Source organism: Mesoplodon densirostris, chromosome 15 (assembly GCF_025265405.1).
Source record: "Mesoplodon densirostris isolate mMesDen1 chromosome 15, mMesDen1 primary haplotype, whole genome shotgun sequence".
NCBI classification, from domain to species: domain Eukaryota; kingdom Metazoa; phylum Chordata; class Mammalia; order Artiodactyla; family Ziphiidae; genus Mesoplodon; species Mesoplodon densirostris.
The window spans coordinates 26,657,890-26,674,669 of record NC_082675.1 but is presented as its reverse complement, the minus strand read 5'-3'; the positions used below and the strand labels follow the sequence as shown (position 1 = coordinate 26,674,669).

The window sequence follows — 16,780 nt, the reverse complement described above, 5'->3', positions numbered from 1 at the left end:
CAGAGCAGGTTTGTTTTTGTTTTTGTTTTTGTTTTTGAGGTATGCGGGCCTCTCACTGCTGTGGCCTCTCCCGTTGCGGAGCACAGGCTCCAGAGGCGCAGGCTCAGCGGCCATGGCTCATGGGCCCAGCTGTTCCGCGGCATGTGGGATCCTCCCGGACCGGGGCATGAACCCGTGTCTCCTGCATTGGCAGGCGGACTCTCAACCACTGCGCCACCAGGGAAGCCCCAGAGCAGGTTTTTAAGTGGTGGGGTGGCATGATTAGCACCAGCCTGTCTCCAAGAACTGAAACTTCAAAGTAAAATGTTTAAAAAAAAGTCAATCAAACCCTAGCAGAACTTGATTTTGACTTAACTTCTAAATGGCCTGGAGGTGCCCCTGGTTTGAGGTTTGTCTCTGGCCTCTGTGGGTCCAAAGCCCTAAGAGCCGCCTCTGTGGGGGAAGCAGTGTTGTGCACGTTCATGGGACTTGCTTCACTCCTGGCTCTTGGCCTACTTTCAAGTCGGGTCCTGCCTAGACTTCGGGAGAATTCTTCTGGGAGAAACTGAGACACTAAAGTGCAAAGATCCGTGTCAGTCATCCTCTGCTCCAAGTGCCAGGGCCAGCGCCCACACTTCAGCCTGGTGATCCGATCAAGGAGCCAGACCCTCTCCTGAGGCCTCAGGCCAGAGCTCTGGCTTCTCACTCGCCTTCTTCGGCTCTGCTGGCTGCCCCAGGCAGGAGGCCTACTCTTGAACTCCAGCCACAAAAGCACCTGGTGACTCCAGGGCTGGAAACCCCACTATTTAAAAAAGTCTATAAAAGGTGTTAATTACTAGGGTCCTTCTGAGTCCGCATCTCAGTTGGGCCTTTGACAACCCTTCCCTGATGATCCACCTCTACTGTCCTCTCTCTTTGTTCCCACCAAGAAGATAAAGGCTGTCAGATGTCAGGTCCCTGCCACCCCCCTCCACATTAATATGTTGAAGCCCTAAACCCCCAGAACCTCAGAACGTGACATTTGGAGACAGGGTCTTTACAGAGGTAATTAACTTAAAGTGAGGTCATTAGGGATGGACACAGGGAAGACGATGTGAAGATACTGTTTGGCCTGTGAGCCTAAAACATCCAATCTCTGGCCCTTGAGGGTGTGCCAAGCCCTGAGCTAGACAGCGTTGCAGAGGCACCGGGAGGCAGGACAGATAGGTTGACAGGCTTTCAAGAAGCACGAGACGTGGCAGCCAGGACCAAACACCTGAGGGCTCAACAAGGAGGGTTCCCCCGCACCGCCACCAGCTCTTTGAAAAGGACCTCACAGGAGGCAAAGTTTGATTAAAAAACAACTTCACATTTTATTTTAAGGAATATGGTCATTTGCTGAGTTGAAGGCATGAAGTACAAGAGCTGCTCTGACACACACTCTGAGCAGAAGCCCCTCCTCCCGTGTGCACTTTTAACGACTAGCTCATCGTTTTGTTCAGAGCTGAAGACGCTTAACGACATTGGTGACTTTAAAAATTCTGCAGAAAAGGCCTATGTAGGCAAAGTGTAAGATTTTTACTAAATCGGTGTGGTGTACTCTTAAAATCACATATTCACAAAAAGAAGTTAAAGAAAGAGAAATTAAAATGCACTTATGTACTTCCATTCTTGCCACCTGAGGTAAATTCAGGTCTCCTTTCCTATACAACGCAAAAAAGACATCCACGAGGCAACCTGCCACTGTTAACTACAGATCACTATGTTAGAAAGTTCCTCCGAAGGAGAACGCGCTTATTGTTAAGTTAGGAGCACACTTAACATGTAACCAACCTTGAGTTAGAAAAGCCACTCTTTGGAAGGCACAGTTTGTTTCCAGGTCGACCGTGGAATTCCAGATCTGTCTTCTGGACCCCATGCGGCAAGAAGGACAACCCCGGCCGGGCACCCCCGTGTCTCCCTGACACGTGTGTCCAGAGGGCAGAGTTTTCCTCTGCTCACAGTCACCACACGCAGGTCCTGGAGGCTCCTCTGGTCCTGCTTTGTTCTCTGAGAGTGTGAGTGGCTCTGCTGTGTGAAGCAGCAGCCACTGGCCCTCAGTGGGTGCGGGAACAGGTGGGGACCCGGCAGAGATGCTGCCCAGCACGAGGATGAGACAGGCCCTTGGCCCAGGCCTTAGAATGAGGAATGTGAACAAGAACAGAACCAAATATACGGGGAGACATGTGCGAGGAAAACGTTTCTAGAAGAGTGAGGGCAACCCTCCCTCCACAGCTTGGGGTAAAAAAGGGGGTGGTGGTGATCGGCTTCATCAATCCAACAAAAGACACAAAATAAGGTGCTACTTTGCTTCAAATTGGTTAAATCACTAACCCCATTATGTGAGAGGAGGGCTGCAGTGTTTGGCAGTGGCCTTTGTCTGTATTTATTTGAATGGAGAGGCTCAGGTCTAGGTGTGCTGACTAATCTCCACATGTCTATGCCCGAGGGCAAGGAGCAGGAACAGTTATGACACCCGTTGAGGAAGGCATCAGGGAGGAAAACCCGGGAACGATGCTGGGTAGACAGGCACCCCCAGGCTTCCCTGCATCCTGGTGTCACGCTTCAGAGCAGCCTTTTTGCTGGAGGCCCTGTGAACTCGTTCAGTGTGGGCCAGGTGGACATGTAAAATTCTTCCTTTTTCCAGTTACCAGGAGAACAACCATGATGGGTTCGTGATAAGCAGATGTGGGTCTGATTACCTTCCACAGCATCCGCATGCCCTGTGACATTCCCAGTGATGTGGGTCAGACTCGCAGGGCGGCTGGAACATGACAGAAAGATGTGTCTGCCCACGGAGGCTGTCAGTGATTTTAGGAAAGTCAGGCATTATGGGATGGAACTTTTATATTTGAATTGCTACATAAATGCTGCTGCATTGCTGCTGCCCCTTAAAGACATTCCTTTGCTTTAAGGGACTTTGTTTATATTCTACTGAACCAAAGTGGTGAAGGTCACTGTGCTGGGGCCAGGTTTCAGGGTGAAAGGCACTGTGATTTTAAGGTTTCCAACCTAATCTGTCTTATTAAAATCAGTCCCTTTCACCATCTTCAAAATATTTTAATTTATTTGCTTTTAAAAAGACCAGGACCTCGTGGCTTCAATTATTTTGTTGGAAGTACCAACATAAAGAAATTCCTTTAAGTACAGAAATCAATTTTAATTAGTACTTTTAAATGATTCTCTTTTTTTGTAAAATAAAGAGAGAACAAGCTAGGCCAGGTAGAATGATAACGTCTGGGCTTTTTTTAAAGCCATATCCTTCTGTGCACAGACAGCGTCATTAGTGGAGCTCCAGTCCTAAAACTGGGGCCAGAGAATCAAGTGATGGGTCAAGGCATGTTGCCAGCAGCGCATAAGAGTGGGTGGGAATGCTGGATGGGCCAGGGGACCCCAGGCACCAAGTAAACATGTTTGGATGGGGGGCCTGGTCCAGGTAACCTGAGGGCAGAGAGCTTGGTGGAGCACATCTGTGTGATGCTCCTCTCTCACGCTCTGCAGGCCTCAGCCAGCTGGCCAGGGAGCCTCCAGCCAGGGCAGAACGTGTTCCTGACCCCACGCAGGGGCAGCGGGGCTCACCCAGCTCCCTATGTGCTTCCAGGCGTCACAGTGAGCAGGGCTGGTCTGAACCCCCTCCTACTAAAATCAAATGCCTGCCAAGGGGCTCAGAGCATCACAATGTGCTCGTGGGGGTGGAGGGGAGAAGGATGCCCACAAACACGGGTCACATGGCCCTCAGCGCTCTACCTCGCGGAGGCCTGGGGACGAGAAGCACAGCAGATGGAAGCAGAGGCCGGCATGACCACCACTCTGCCCGCACACCTCCAGTCAGGGCCCTCAGAGAAGTGGGGCACATGCTTTCTCTACAATAAAACCTCTTTTGAGACCCACTCTGTTACAACATTTGCAAACACATGTGAAATCACATTCTAAAGTAATAACTGAAATTTCTTGGGCGTTTAAAAGAAGACCTTTCAAATCTTTTCATCGCGATGGAGTGGAAATCCACCTCCATCTTCAAAGCTGCCGAACTTTCCTCTCTGTGCTCTTGATGTTGACATCTAACTTGTCCACTTTGGTTGTGAGGCGGTCAAGAATGTCGTCCTGCTCCTCAATCTCCGTCTGCATCCCCAGGGCGATGTCCTTCAGCCGGCCCAGGCCCACGGACAGCTCATCTGCGGGACAGGAGAGCACACATGGGCCTGAGCCAAGTCATAGCATCGGGACCTGCATCTCCAGATGCTCCCCCCATGGGCTCAGCAGCACTGTAGTCACTGACCCCTCCTCCCTGGAAGACAGGCCAGATGCCAGGGCGTTGGTTACATGCTCCAAAACATGTGCAAGTGAAGAGAAAGCAGTAGCGCTTAAGGGGAAAGCCACTCCTCCCTGCCGCCCACCAGGACACCCACTGTTAGCACACGGTGTTTATTTTAGAAATTCATATAGAGCCACATATCTTTCAGCTGTCTTTGAACCTTACATCCCCAGCTCCCTAAAGCTGGGTCAAGCACAGGTCCAGAGTGGCAAAGAAGAAGATCCCCATTTGGAAACACATCTGAGATACACCTCAGGCTTTTCCAGTCTTTGTAATAAGTATTTCCCTTCTTTTACAAAAAGTTGTAAAAATCAATCCCAATTCATTTTTAAGAGGAATAAAGTCTATAAGGACATGGTCAGCCTCGAGTATGTGAAGGGCTTCCTTAGCACAGTGACAAAGAAAGAACTGACCATGAGTGGGGAGGAGACCAGCCGAGGGGCCCGGGGTCCCCTGATGGGGCTGTGCAGACTGCAGAGGGGAGTCGTGATGTGACTGACTCTGTCCAGATGAATATAAAGCCCCTTCCCTGTGTGTGTGTGTGCACGTGTGTGCCCTGAATGTGTGTGTGCATGTGCACAGGGTGTGGGGATGGGGTCACACCCAGAGCTGCTTTCTGCCCTTTTACTAGTTAAGAGCTGGGGGAAAACAGAAGAGGTGGTGCTTTGCAAGCCTTTTCACTAAGTTAAAGATAAACGTTAAGTGAAAAAGGTCAAAATACACAAATAGTTGGCAATGGCACCATAAATCTAAGCAGAATCTGATTTTTTAGAAGTGGTCTTCCTGGGACTTCCCTAGTGGCGCAGTGGTTAAGAATCCACCTGCCAATGCAGGGGACATGGGTTCAATTCCTGGTCCAGGAAGATCTCACATGCCACACAGCAACTAAGCCCATGTGCCACAATTACTAAGCCCGCGTGCCACAACTACTGAAGCCTGCATGCCTAGAGCCCGTGCTCCACAACAAGAGGAACCACCGCAATGAGAAGCCTGTGCACCGCAACAAAGAGTAGCCCCCGCTTGCCGCAACTAGAGAAAGCCGGCGTGCAGCAACAAAGACCCAACGCAACAAAAACAACAAAAAGAAAAGAAAAGAAAAGAAAGCCTGTGCCCCTGTGTCCCACGGACACCGACAGTTGTAAGGCTGCCCAGGTCTCAGGGAGCTGCCGGCAGCTGGGACGGCTTGGGACCCGCAAGGAGCTGCATTGGGGTGAGAAGCTGGATCAGGGAGGGCCACCTGGCAAGGGACCGCCAGCAGGGCCGGGCATCCAGGAGGCAGAGGGACCTGCCCGGGGCAGTGGTGTGGCCCCATCAGCAGGGCCCGTGGACGGGCCTGCTCTGTGTCCCGCTCACCCTGCTGTCCGAATGCATACTCTCAGCCTCTGGGGTGGGCTGTCCTTGGTCTTCTTCCTGCTGCACTCCCTGCATTCCTGAATCTCGCCCCCTGCATAGGTCTTCCCCCCAGCAGGCACCAGTGCCAGCCTTTCTTGGTGGGGAAACCTTTGGTGGGAAGGATGGGGGGCCCGCCAGTCCCTGTGTTTCTCTGGAGCCAGGCCTGGCAGATGCACCCTCTGCCTGACGCCTTCGGCTCCAGGACCGAGTCCAGAGGACAAGCAAGCAGTGACCTCCGGGGTACCCCTGGGCTCCGAGGGCAGAGAGCAGTTGGGGTTCAGGGTGGAGAAACAGAAGGAATGACACCAAAGCAGCTGTCACTGCTGGACGGTGGAATTTGGGTGTTGGTTTCCTTAGGGCACTTGCCTAACTTCACAGTTTTCTACAATGTGTCTATGTGCTGAGAAACAAAGGTTAAATGAAGGTTAAACAAAGGATGTGGGTCTGCCTCACGTGCTGTCTGTACCAGTGGCCCAGGCTGCTGGAGTGGGCACTGCCCTGGGAGAGTTGGGGGCCCGTGTCCCCTGGGAGGAGAGAGCAGGGGAAGCATTCCTTTCTGTCTCACCCTCTTTGCCATCCCCTAAGGGGGAGGAGGGTTGACAAGTGACCTGGGTGGCCATGGGGGAGGTTCACACGCAGGGAGCAAAGGTCAGAGGGGGCTGCTGAGGGGCCAGCTTCTCCACCCGACTGCAAATAACCCCCTCCTCTCTCCATTCTCGCCTTCTGGGCCCTGGGTGTAAAGTAGGGACAAAACTGAACTTCTCCTGTGTTTCTGGAGACTGGTTAGGGAGACACCAGAGAAGCCAGCAGGTATGTGGTTACAACAGGGCACCCTGGAGCCCGAGGCCCAGGAAGCAGGGCGCCTGGTCACGCGGCCAAGGTGCTGCTGGCCCTATATATGCCTGACCTGCTGGGCCGCCTCCCGCGAGCCTTCCAGTTTTGCTCACCTGACCCTCCCCGAGCCCAGGGCACACGGAGGAAGCAGGGTGGCATGGCCGCATGGTGAGGCGGGTGGGCAGAGCCCAGGCTGCACGGGGTAGTCCCCAGACCCTGACCCTGTCGCTGTCACCTCCCAGACAAGAGGTGGGGATGGAGACAAGCGGGCAGACCCCAGAGAGGGTGAGGGGCTGGGATGTTGCACACGCGCGTGCGTGTGTGTGTGTGTGTGCAGGGGTGGACAATGGGGGGCCCCGGTGCACACAAGCCGTGGTGCTGGTGGCAGTGCTCTGGTCTTACCGAGGTTGCTGTCGATCCTCTGGTGACAGGTGCGCAGGTGCGGGTTCCTTGGGTAAGCCTCGGAGCTCATGGCAGAATCGGCCCCTCCAGGGATGGAGTCTGAGTTGACAAAGAAACACCGGGAGGACGGTTAACTGACACACTTGAAATGCCGCTTCACAAAACTCATCTTAATCTGGAAAACGGGTGGAAGGACTAAGGCTGTTGGTTCTGAGGCCACCGAGAGAGGCAGGCGGGGGATGGGGAAGGGGCGGGAAGGAGACGCTTCCTGAGGGCAGCCCCTTGGAGATCAAAGAACCCCAGCCTATGGGTCACCTGGTCAGACACGGACCCTCGAGCTCAGGAAAGAGATTCATGCACGCAATGGTATGACAGTTGGAGCAGCCACCACGCAAACCCACACAGGCTCCAGAAAAAGAAACGTTAAATGATGCACATTTGCCCCCAGAAATCTTCTCTGAACCTCAGTTTCCAAATGCACACAGAAAAGCCCTGTCGCCCAGGTTATGTCTTCTGGGGACCATCTCTTTCTAGACTTGGGGTCTCTCCTTCAGCATGGCCTACGGAAGCCCCTCAGCACACAGTCTTCTCCCACTTCCTCCGCGGCTTTTGCCTTCCCAGATGAACCTCCGGGCCCTCCTCCACCAGGCCTCTCCTTGGCTGTGCCCGCAGGTGGCACAGGAAGCATCTGGTTACTTCCAATGTGCCTGGCTCTCTAGGGGTCGACAGAGCCCCCAGGAGGCCTTGATTCCTTTCCAGATGAGGGATGTTTCTGGGCCCATCATTTGATATTAACGGGACCATCTGACACAAAACACCTCCTATCTCACGCTCCTTGTCCACACAGCCACTTCTGCGCCCGCTGGGGCTTGGGGGCTACATTAGCCTCCTTCTGTCGCTGCAACAAAACACCACAAACCATCCTTCGGTTCTGGAGGTCAGACGTCTAACCTGGGTCTCCTTGGCCTCAGACCCAGGTGTCAGTGGGGTTGGCTCCCCTAGAGGCACTTAGGGAGAATCCGATTCCCGGCCCCTTCCAGCCCCTGGAGGTCAATCCTTAGCAGCGGCCCCTCCTCCACCTGAGAGCCAGCTGCCAGGCACCTTCAAACCTCTCACTCCATCACTCTCTCCTCTGCCTCCTCCCCACTTGCAAAGGACCTTTGTGATTTCACTGGGTCCAACCGGAAAACCCAGGATAATCTCCCCACCTTAAGTCAGCCGATCAGCAACTGTACTTCCCTCTGCGACCACGATTCCCCTTTTGCCACGTGACCTGACATATTCCTGGGGCCTGGGGATTAGGCCATGGATGTCCGGGGGGTCATATCCTACTCAGCATAGGTGTTTCCCCGCCTGAAGATCTCAGAGCTATACAGGCTGGGCTCCCACTTCCTTATCCCTCCCTCCACAGGGGAGCAGGGCTGAACCCGCCATAACGCACACCCCCAGCTCCTTGAGAGAGGCACTGGGGCCCCCAACGCCCCTACCCAGTGCAAGGTGTCCCCGCAGAACCCGGGTGTGGGCGGGAGCACTGACCTGAGTCATTGAGCTTCCTGAGGTTTGGGTGGCTGGCCTGGTACTGTGCCTCCTGGTCTTTGCTTGTACTTATGGCTTCTTTCAACCTTTGGATAAATGTTATGAGAAAAAGAAAACTTTTAGAAAGGAAACCCACCTGTGACAGTGCAGTCTTTTCTAACAGTGCCCATGTGAGAAAATCAAATGCCTCTTCTGACCAAGATACAAAGCCAAATGAATATTCTAACTGCAATTATGAAAACACTGAATAAGGGGAGCAACCTACATTCTTTGTGTTACGGTAGATAAGGTGTAGATTTTCTGTAATAATGTGATATTGTCTTTATAATAAAAGACAGATACAATGATCTGACATACGAGCAACCATCATGTTTTAGCAAAAACTGAATTATTTTACATTTGAACACACGACATTTATATGCCAGCCAAAATTGCAGTATGATTTTATTATACCTCTAGCCAAAAATTTTGAGGAAAATAATCTCTGATTTTAAAATGATAATCAATGGGCAACTTGAATTAGACATGGGGAAGTTGGACATGAACTTTTTAAAGCAAAAATTCTGTGAAGTGAGTCACATCTATACTGATTAGAGTGAACATTCTCTCTTTCAAATTACTAGGAGCAGTAATTTACGGAGACCCAATTCACGCAGAGTTTGCAGACTGAACAGCGGTCACATCCACACAATCAAGAGCAGTGGAGAACGCTTCTTGTTTCAAAATGTCTGAAGACAAATCCCTCCCAGTGAGTAACTTTCAGGGTCCTTTGGTCCCTTTAAGGCATGAAAAGTGTCCTGAAAGGCTCGGCCACCCGCACTAAACCCCCCTCTGCTGCTTTGCTCTGGCCAGACGGGCACCACTCACCTGCTGCTGGGCTGGGGGGCGAGGGTGCCATTCTGCGCAGGTGGGGTCTCTGAGGGTTTGGATCTGAAGTAATTGACGAGCCCTCCGAACACACTCTTGATGCTGTTGATGTGCTTCTGGCTGGTCTTCAGATCCTGCTCCATCTTGTCTACCATCTTCTCCGTGCGCTCCAAGGCCCCTCGCTGGCGCACGAGCTCCTAGGGAGGATGAGACGTGATGGCATTGCACCTTCTGTAGCTCCCCGTCACCCGCAGAGGCAGGCTCTCTGTAAATCCTCAGCCAGCACTTGGGGATGGCACAGCCCCCACCCCAACCTGAGTCTCGCCTGAGCTCTGGAGGGGAAGGTGCCAGCACTAAGTGTCTCGATCTGATTGCGATTAAACTCTGGTTTTGAACAACCAGCAGGCAGAGGTTGATCTGGAGTCGATACGCTGAATCTAGAAACTTGAGATTTACCCCCATCAATGTCGCTCCCCTTCCCAGGGAGCATGACACACATACGCACCAGCAGGGACGCAGGAGCTGGCGGTGAACATGCTCGAATACGGGGCTCCGTCCCGGCAGGAGTGGCAGTGTAGAGTGGTCTTAGGCGGCAAGAGAACCACCAAGGGCAAAGGCTGGTGCCCCTCGCTGCATGTGCAGGCTGCCCAGGGCGGCTCACGCCGTGTGTTCCCGAGAAAGGCCTTGTCTGGCTCCTTGCCCTCGTATTAGCCTGAAGAGTGACTTTGCTTCCCTGAGTCCTCAGGTCAGCCTGACAGTCTGCATCAGCAATGTGGTTTACAGGGTGGGGGGCCTTGAGCCACACAGCGTGACCTTTGGGAGGGGCTGGAGATTCCAGTCAGCCAGGCGAGCAGCCGTACCTCCTGGATGTCACACGTCCCAGTGGGGGGAGTGCAGGCTGCGCACACAACTCCACAGAGAGGGGACAACGGGAAGCTGTGCTTGCTCTCCTGGACTCTGCCCACCAGCCTGTCTCCCTTGAGGATTTTAAGCTGCATCCTTTTGCTGTAACAAACCACAACCGTGAGTATAACAGCTCTACTAATTCTGAGTCTTTCTAGGGAATCGTTAAACCTGAGGGTGCCCCTGGGGACCCCCACAACACCTCTAAACAGCACTTCTCACTCTCAGAGGCAGAAGGCTGCAGAGCAGACAGCCCCTGGGCTTCCCCAGCACAACTCCTGGTCAGCAAAGCAAGGTCTCCCAGACACCATGGCGGCCACGGGTGGACATTTTAGGAAGCAGCAGCAGACACGGCCAGATGCCACGGCGCTGGTGTGGGATGTATGACCTGCCTGGATGGTAAAGACCCGGCCTCACAAGGTGCCTCATCACAGCTAAGGAGCCAGCAAGTTTGATCCTAGAACTTCTCAACAGTCAAATTCAATCACTGATACTTTATAAAATCTACTGGGAATTACTTAACCGAGCAGCTGTTCATCTCCCTCCATCAGCTTCTGCTTCAGGATAGGGTTGTGCTAAGAACTCTGGCTGCATCAGAACCAGCCCGGGCTGTCTTGGAGGGGAGGCTCTGGTCAGTACAGCCCCCCATCTGGAGAGGGGAAGGGTCTGCCCAGAGGATGAGGGCACCACCCCAACTCACAGGGACACCCAGAACAGAGGGCTGCGATGGCCTCCGTTCCCAGGCTGGAGAGGTGTCCGTCCCCTTGTGGCCCACTTCTCTGAACCAAAGGCCCAGCAAGGTTTGGCGACTGTCAAGTGCTGGAAAGACTCAATGAGGTGAGGGGGCCCCGCACGAGACTGTGTGTAGGATGTGCTGGCCGGGCTGCTGAGAGCATCCTGGCCCGACTCCCTTTCTGCTGATGCTAACCAAGCTGGCCACTCAGGCCCTCATCCAAGGTTTGTTGCTGGACTCCCTGAACTGAGACCCTGGGCCCCACAAAACATCACTGGCGTGTGCTCAGCAGCCAGAGGGGGCAGGACGTCTCCTTGGCCAGGGTGGTGAAAGGGCACATGAAGACTGCGTCCACGTGGGACACAAACAGGCAAACGCCCAGTGGTTAGGACTCTGCGCTTCCACTGCTGGGCTGGGCTCAATCCCTGGTTGGGGAACTAGGATCCCACAAGCCACTCGGTGCGGCCAAAAAAAAAAAGAGCAGCACATCACGTGTTGCTATGGAATGCCCTCCACCTTGTCAAGCAACGTGCAGTGTGGCATATACAGAACACTTCTGCTTAAGTTAAAATTATAAAAAAAAGGAAAAAGATAAGTATAAGAATGTTTTTATACACAGAATATCTCCACAGGGACACTGCAGGAACAGAAAGTGAGTGGCTGGGGGTAGGGGGGCAGCAGGTGGGAGGAGCCTTCACAGCCTTCTGTATCATCTCAATTTTGAACCCTGTGACTGGATTATCACTTCACAAAAATTATCCCTTAGGGAAAGAAAAGAAGAAACAAATCATGCCTGAGAAGTGGAAAAGCCATGTGGCCTACAAGTCTCTATGGTTCTGCACTGTGCTCCCCAGGCCGGCCCACCTCTCCTCTATCCTGTGGGGTCAGGACCTGAGGCGAGAGCCTTCCAGAGAGGTGAACCCTACAGGTTTCTCAGGAGAAGGGCAGCTCTCCTTCACTAGAGGTGACCTGACTAAGTAACTTTCCCACTGCTGCCACGCTGGGCCTAAAAAAGTCAAGTCCTCACAGTCTAAAACATGTGTCCTGTTTCGGCACCTCTCAGCTGGGTATGTGACGGGCACCCGTCTAAGTTAGGAGGTTAGTTTAGTGGTGATTTGGGTCTGCTGGGACAGGGCTCACCACCAACCCCCCCATCCCCCAGGGGAATGAAAGAGCGATGAAAGGGATTCAAAGACAGTAAGACAATTTGGTGATTATGGGGTGGGGTGGAGATGGGGTTGCTGACCATTCCTGCCTCCCAGGGCCTCCAATAATTGAGAACTGATTCAATCCTGGAAATATTCCATGTGTAATCGCACTGATGACAGAGCCTGTCACCTGCTCAGTCATGATCATACTGTACCTCTCACAGCAACACCTGGCTTGGCCATGCCAAGCCTCACGGCCTGAGGTGCCACTCTGCCTTTGCTCTCATAGTCCCCATTATAGGAAAGAAGGAACTTTGGGGGCAGCATGGGGTTTGTCACCACAATCCTTATGAAACAACGTCATCCTCTGTGTTTTTGGCACTCCTGACCTGCCCTCTGACTGTACCGGGTCCTAAGCTCCTCCTCCAGGCCCTTTCCTGGAAGGCTTCCTGGGCGACACTTTCCTGCTCAGGAGCTGCGGCGCTGGGCCAGTGCCTTTGCGTGACTCTTCTCTTCCTTGGGAACGTCCCTCCTCCTCCTCCTATCTACACCTTAGCCTTAGAAGCCAGATTCCAGGGTATCCTCTGCCACAGTATTCTACTTTCTGTCACTCTGATTTCCTACTTCACCCGTTCTCAGTTGCCAAAGATGTCTTTTTTTTTTTGGCTGTGCTGCTTGGCATGTGGGATCTTAGTTCCCTGACCAGCGATCGAACCCGCGTCCCCTGCATTGGAAGTACAGTCTTAACTACTGGACCACCAGGAAAGTCCCCAAAGATGGCTTTTTAAACAGTTCTTAGTTGGCTTCCTTGGGCCTGGGACCCTTAATCAAGTGACCCCTCCACCTGGGCCCTAAGACCTCAGGCAATCCTCCCAAATTTAAGTCAACATTTTCCATTTAGACTGTAATGTAGGAATCCAGTAGACACAAACAAAGCTTCCTCAATGAGGCTAAAGACAGGTAGGTGGGCCACTGAGGGATCTGGTGATAAGGAGAAGTGGGGAAGGGAGATAACCCAAGGAAGTGGTAACGGGAGAATGATGGGACAGACCTCAAAACTGTCCAAGACTGTAAGTGACCAGGTCAGAGGGAACTTTCCCAGAGAAAAGAATTACGAAGAGACCCAGGGAAGAACATGATGCTTTAGCTTCCACAACTACAAATGCTTAAGATGAATTACTTTTAGCTGATATAGCAATCACAGGTTATTACATTTTTTAAAACTTTCTAAAGAAATGCCCAACACAACTGTTTCATTAGTACACTGTGGTGCCTAAGAAAGAACAGCTCTTACCCAAGGTCCTACTCTCTGAAACCACCTATGGACGTTAAGAATTACTGCAGAAGCTGAGCTGGGACGGCGGACTGTCACAGACCCCCCCTGTCTCTCTAGGACATCTTCGTCGGGATCGGGAAGGAAACGTAAGGCCCTAGACTCGGGCTCCGGCGCACTCAGCAGTGTCTAGGCAGACAAGACCTTCATCCCCCTCCTAGCGAGGCGGAGGAGCGCTCAGTGCCGGGAAGAACCCAAGGTCCATCTCCTCGGACGCTTGACACCAGCAGGCACAGTCCTCGCTGGGTCACTCCAGGGGGAAGGGCTGAAGCCACGTGCCAGGCTTCTGTCCAGGAAATGTGTAAAAGGAACAGACCCTCCACGTCCCTAACCCGGGGTCTGCTGTCTAGAATCCCTACTTACCTGGACCGGACAGCGTGGAAATGACCCCTGACGAGGCGTAGAAAAACAACAACCCTGTGGACTAAGTTCAGGAGATCGCCAGGGGCAAAATGCCCCTTTCGGGTGTGAAAACGCGCGTCTCTACGTAGCTAACAGATTGTTACCGACCGTCCGGTCACCAAAGTACAAGACCCGTCCTGGCTGACCGGTCGAGCCCCCAGGAGCCTGGCGACCGCGGACTCACCTCGGAGGAGGCGACCCCGATCCTCTCGGACTCGTACATTAGGGACAGGGACCTGCCGGTGCTGGCGGCCGTGGCCTCGGCCCGGAGCAGCACCTCCTGCCGCAGGGCCTGCTGTCGGTCGGCGGGAGCGCCGGGCCAGTCCGCGAGGTCGCGGTTGTCCGTCCACGGCGCCGGCCGGACGCCCTCGTCCTCCGCGTCGTCGTCGAACGGGTTGTAGCTTCGGGGATAGGCCGACATGGCGCCAGCGCTCGGCCTGGGGCAGGCGGGAGGAGCCGGGCGCGGCCGAGGCGAGGGGCGCTCTCTGACCAAAGAGCAGCGGCCGTAGCGCAGAGAACCTACGGAAACTCCCGTACGCCCGTAGCCGGCGCCGCGCAAACTCCTTCCGCCAGCCGCTCGCGGAGGCCCCGCCTCGGAGCCGACCATCGTGCCTCGCACCGGGGGTGGGGCCACGCCCGGAGCTCGGCCGCACGGCTCCCGGCCCCCCCCAGCGGTGGATCTGCCCGAGGCCACGCCCCGCTGGCGTCGGCAACAGAGAGGTCACGTGGCGGGGAGGCCGGATGGAGCCGCGCCTGCGCCGTGAGCTTCGGCAGTCGAGATCCCGGTGAGGGAAGCCGGCGGGCGGTGCCGCGGGGCGATGATGGCGGCGGCCGCGGCCCGGGGAGGCGGTGGCGGCGGCTCCGGCTCGGGCTCCGGCGCCGGCGCGTCACGGGGTTTCTATTTCAACACAGTCCTGTCGCTGGCCCGCTCCCTGGCCGTGCAGAGACCGGCATCCCTGGAGAAGGTAGCTCGGCGGCTGGGCGCGGGCTGACAGGAGGAGGGGCCCGGGGCGCGGGAGGCGGGGCTGGGGTTTGAGGGAGGCCGAGGGGGTCCCGGCTGCCGGGGGCGCGGGGTGCTCTTGAGGGAGGAGCTGGCGCGGCTAGGTGCCGAGGGCTGGGGAGCTGGCAGGTGGGGGTCTGGGGCCCGTGTGGCGGGCGGGCGGGCGGGGCCGTGAGCTCGGGCGGGCTGAGCCACGGGGCCGCCTGGTGACACCGCCGGGCGGGGGCGGCGGCGAGGGGCGCGGGCAGAGCCGAGGGCCGGGGTCGAGCCTGGGGTCGGCTCCCCACTCGTCCTGCCTTGTGTTTCGTGACTCTGGGGCGATGCCGTCCTCGGGGAAGGGGCGCTTTTCCGCGCTTTGCCCTCAGTGGTGAAGGGCGGGTGAAACAGCGTGTCTGGAAACGATTTCTGAGACGTACATTTGCTGCGCATTGTTTGTCTCTGAGACTAGAGGGGGCGTTAGACCGGCTGAGAGAGGGTGTTTGAAGAAAAGAACTCAGGCCGCGGGGATTCCTTATCTTGGGAGAAAGGTGAAAGGCAGCCCCAAGAGTGCCTGGGACGGTGGGGAAAAACGCAGCTTTTAGAGTCGGAACGTCTCTGCACCGTCACTGTATGTCGTCTTGGACGTTCCTTCAACCCTCAGAGCTTCTGTGTCCTTATCTGTGAAATGAAGTGGTTCTTGAGCATTAAATGAGTTCAGGCAGAAAGTGCCTGGTCCAGAGTTAGGCTCAGAGTAGGTGGACAGTAAAGGGCAGCTTTCCTCCCCGACCAGGGCGTGATGATGAGTGAGCACCGAAGGGATGGGATTATTCTTCTCCACAGCTTACTGGCGGATGGAAAGAACGTTGTCTGACAGCAGAAGAGCGCTTGGGAGTGGTTTTATGGCTCTGGTGAGGGAGGTGAAGCTAAAAGGCTGTTGCAGGCACCTTGGCAGAGTGACCTGGTTCTTCCTTGGCTTTGTAGGTTCTCAGACTTGCACAGTGAGCAGGTCTTGGGAGACTGATACCAGCCTGACTTCTAGTCAAAGGAGGAGTACAATAGAATGGAAAGACTATGGGTTGTAGCCATAAGATCACCTGAATTTAAATCCTGTGTCATTCACTTACATTCGTGTGAGTCTGGGCAGGTCAGTTCACCAGTCTGATCCTCTGCTTTCCCCTGCAAAATACAAGGGCCATACTTGATAAAAGTGTTGCGAAGATCGACAGAATGACATGAATAAAGGGAGGCAGGTGGGTGCCTAATGAATGATCACTGTTATTGCATGAGCCTGAGTGATGGACCACAGTGCTGCTTTATGGAATCAAATCCATGCCAGCTAGTCAGCACATTCTCTTCTTAGGAGGAGGACCAAAAGTTGTATCAGAAGTTTGCTTGCTGGACTTGGAGAAGAGGGTGCAGGGAATTGGATGATCTTGAAGAAGAGGGTCCTGCGGCTCTAGCAGTGGCGGCACCCTTCCTCACGCAGTAACTGAAAAACGCACCTTCAGCTCAGCTCGCCTTCTTCAGTCTTCTTCACTAGTCACAAGAACATTCTGTAACTGCAGCATAGTTTTGTATCTTATGGTAATCCTTGGGTAGTCAAAATTACACAATGTTTTACAATTAATTAATGCAGCTTTTAGGTTGGGCTCCCTAATACCATTCAGTTTCATCAGCTCATTTACAAACCACAGCAGGAAAGAGTTAACAGAGCCCGGGCTGCTGTTTTTTTAAAAATTAAAACTAGGCGGGCTTCCCTGGTGGTGCAGTGGTTGAGAGTCCGCCTGCTGATGCAGGGGACACGGGTTCGTGCCCCGGTCTGGGAAGATCCCACATGCCGCGGAGCAGCTGGGCCCTGTGAGCCATGGCCGCTGGACCTGCGCGTCCGGAGCCTGTGCTCCGCAACGGGAGAGGCCACAACAGTGAGAGGCCCGCGTAC

At 54.3% G+C, this 16,780-nt stretch overlaps 2 protein-coding genes across 3 annotated transcripts in view; one reads left to right on the top strand and one right to left on the bottom strand.

Moving 5' to 3' along the window:
- Positions 1–1,306: 1,306 nt before the first annotated feature.
- Positions 1,307–14,429, bottom strand: SNAP29 (synaptosome associated protein 29). The gene is made up of 5 exons (XM_060119464.1): positions 14,047–14,429; positions 9,344–9,540; positions 8,477–8,562; positions 6,941–7,039; positions 1,307–4,172 (listed from the first exon to the last, which is right to left on the bottom strand). The coding sequence occupies exons 1-5, from the start codon at positions 14,281–14,283 to the stop codon at positions 4,015–4,017; spliced, it is 777 nt and encodes a 258-aa protein (XP_059975447.1). The 5' UTR covers positions 14,284–14,429; the 3' UTR covers positions 1,307–4,014.
- Positions 14,430–14,626: 197 nt separating this feature from the next.
- PI4KA (phosphatidylinositol 4-kinase alpha) overlaps positions 14,627–16,780 on the top strand; it is a 96,381-nt gene continuing 94,227 nt past the window's right edge. The window contains exon 1 of one of the 2 annotated variants that reach the window (XM_060119708.1): positions 14,627–14,827. In XM_060119708.1, coding sequence (XP_059975691.1) covers positions 14,681–14,827 — 147 coding nt within the window. In that variant the 5' untranslated portion in view covers positions 14,627–14,680. The remainder of the gene's footprint in view (positions 14,828–16,780) is intronic. The other variant, XM_060119707.1, reaches the window with a different exon arrangement.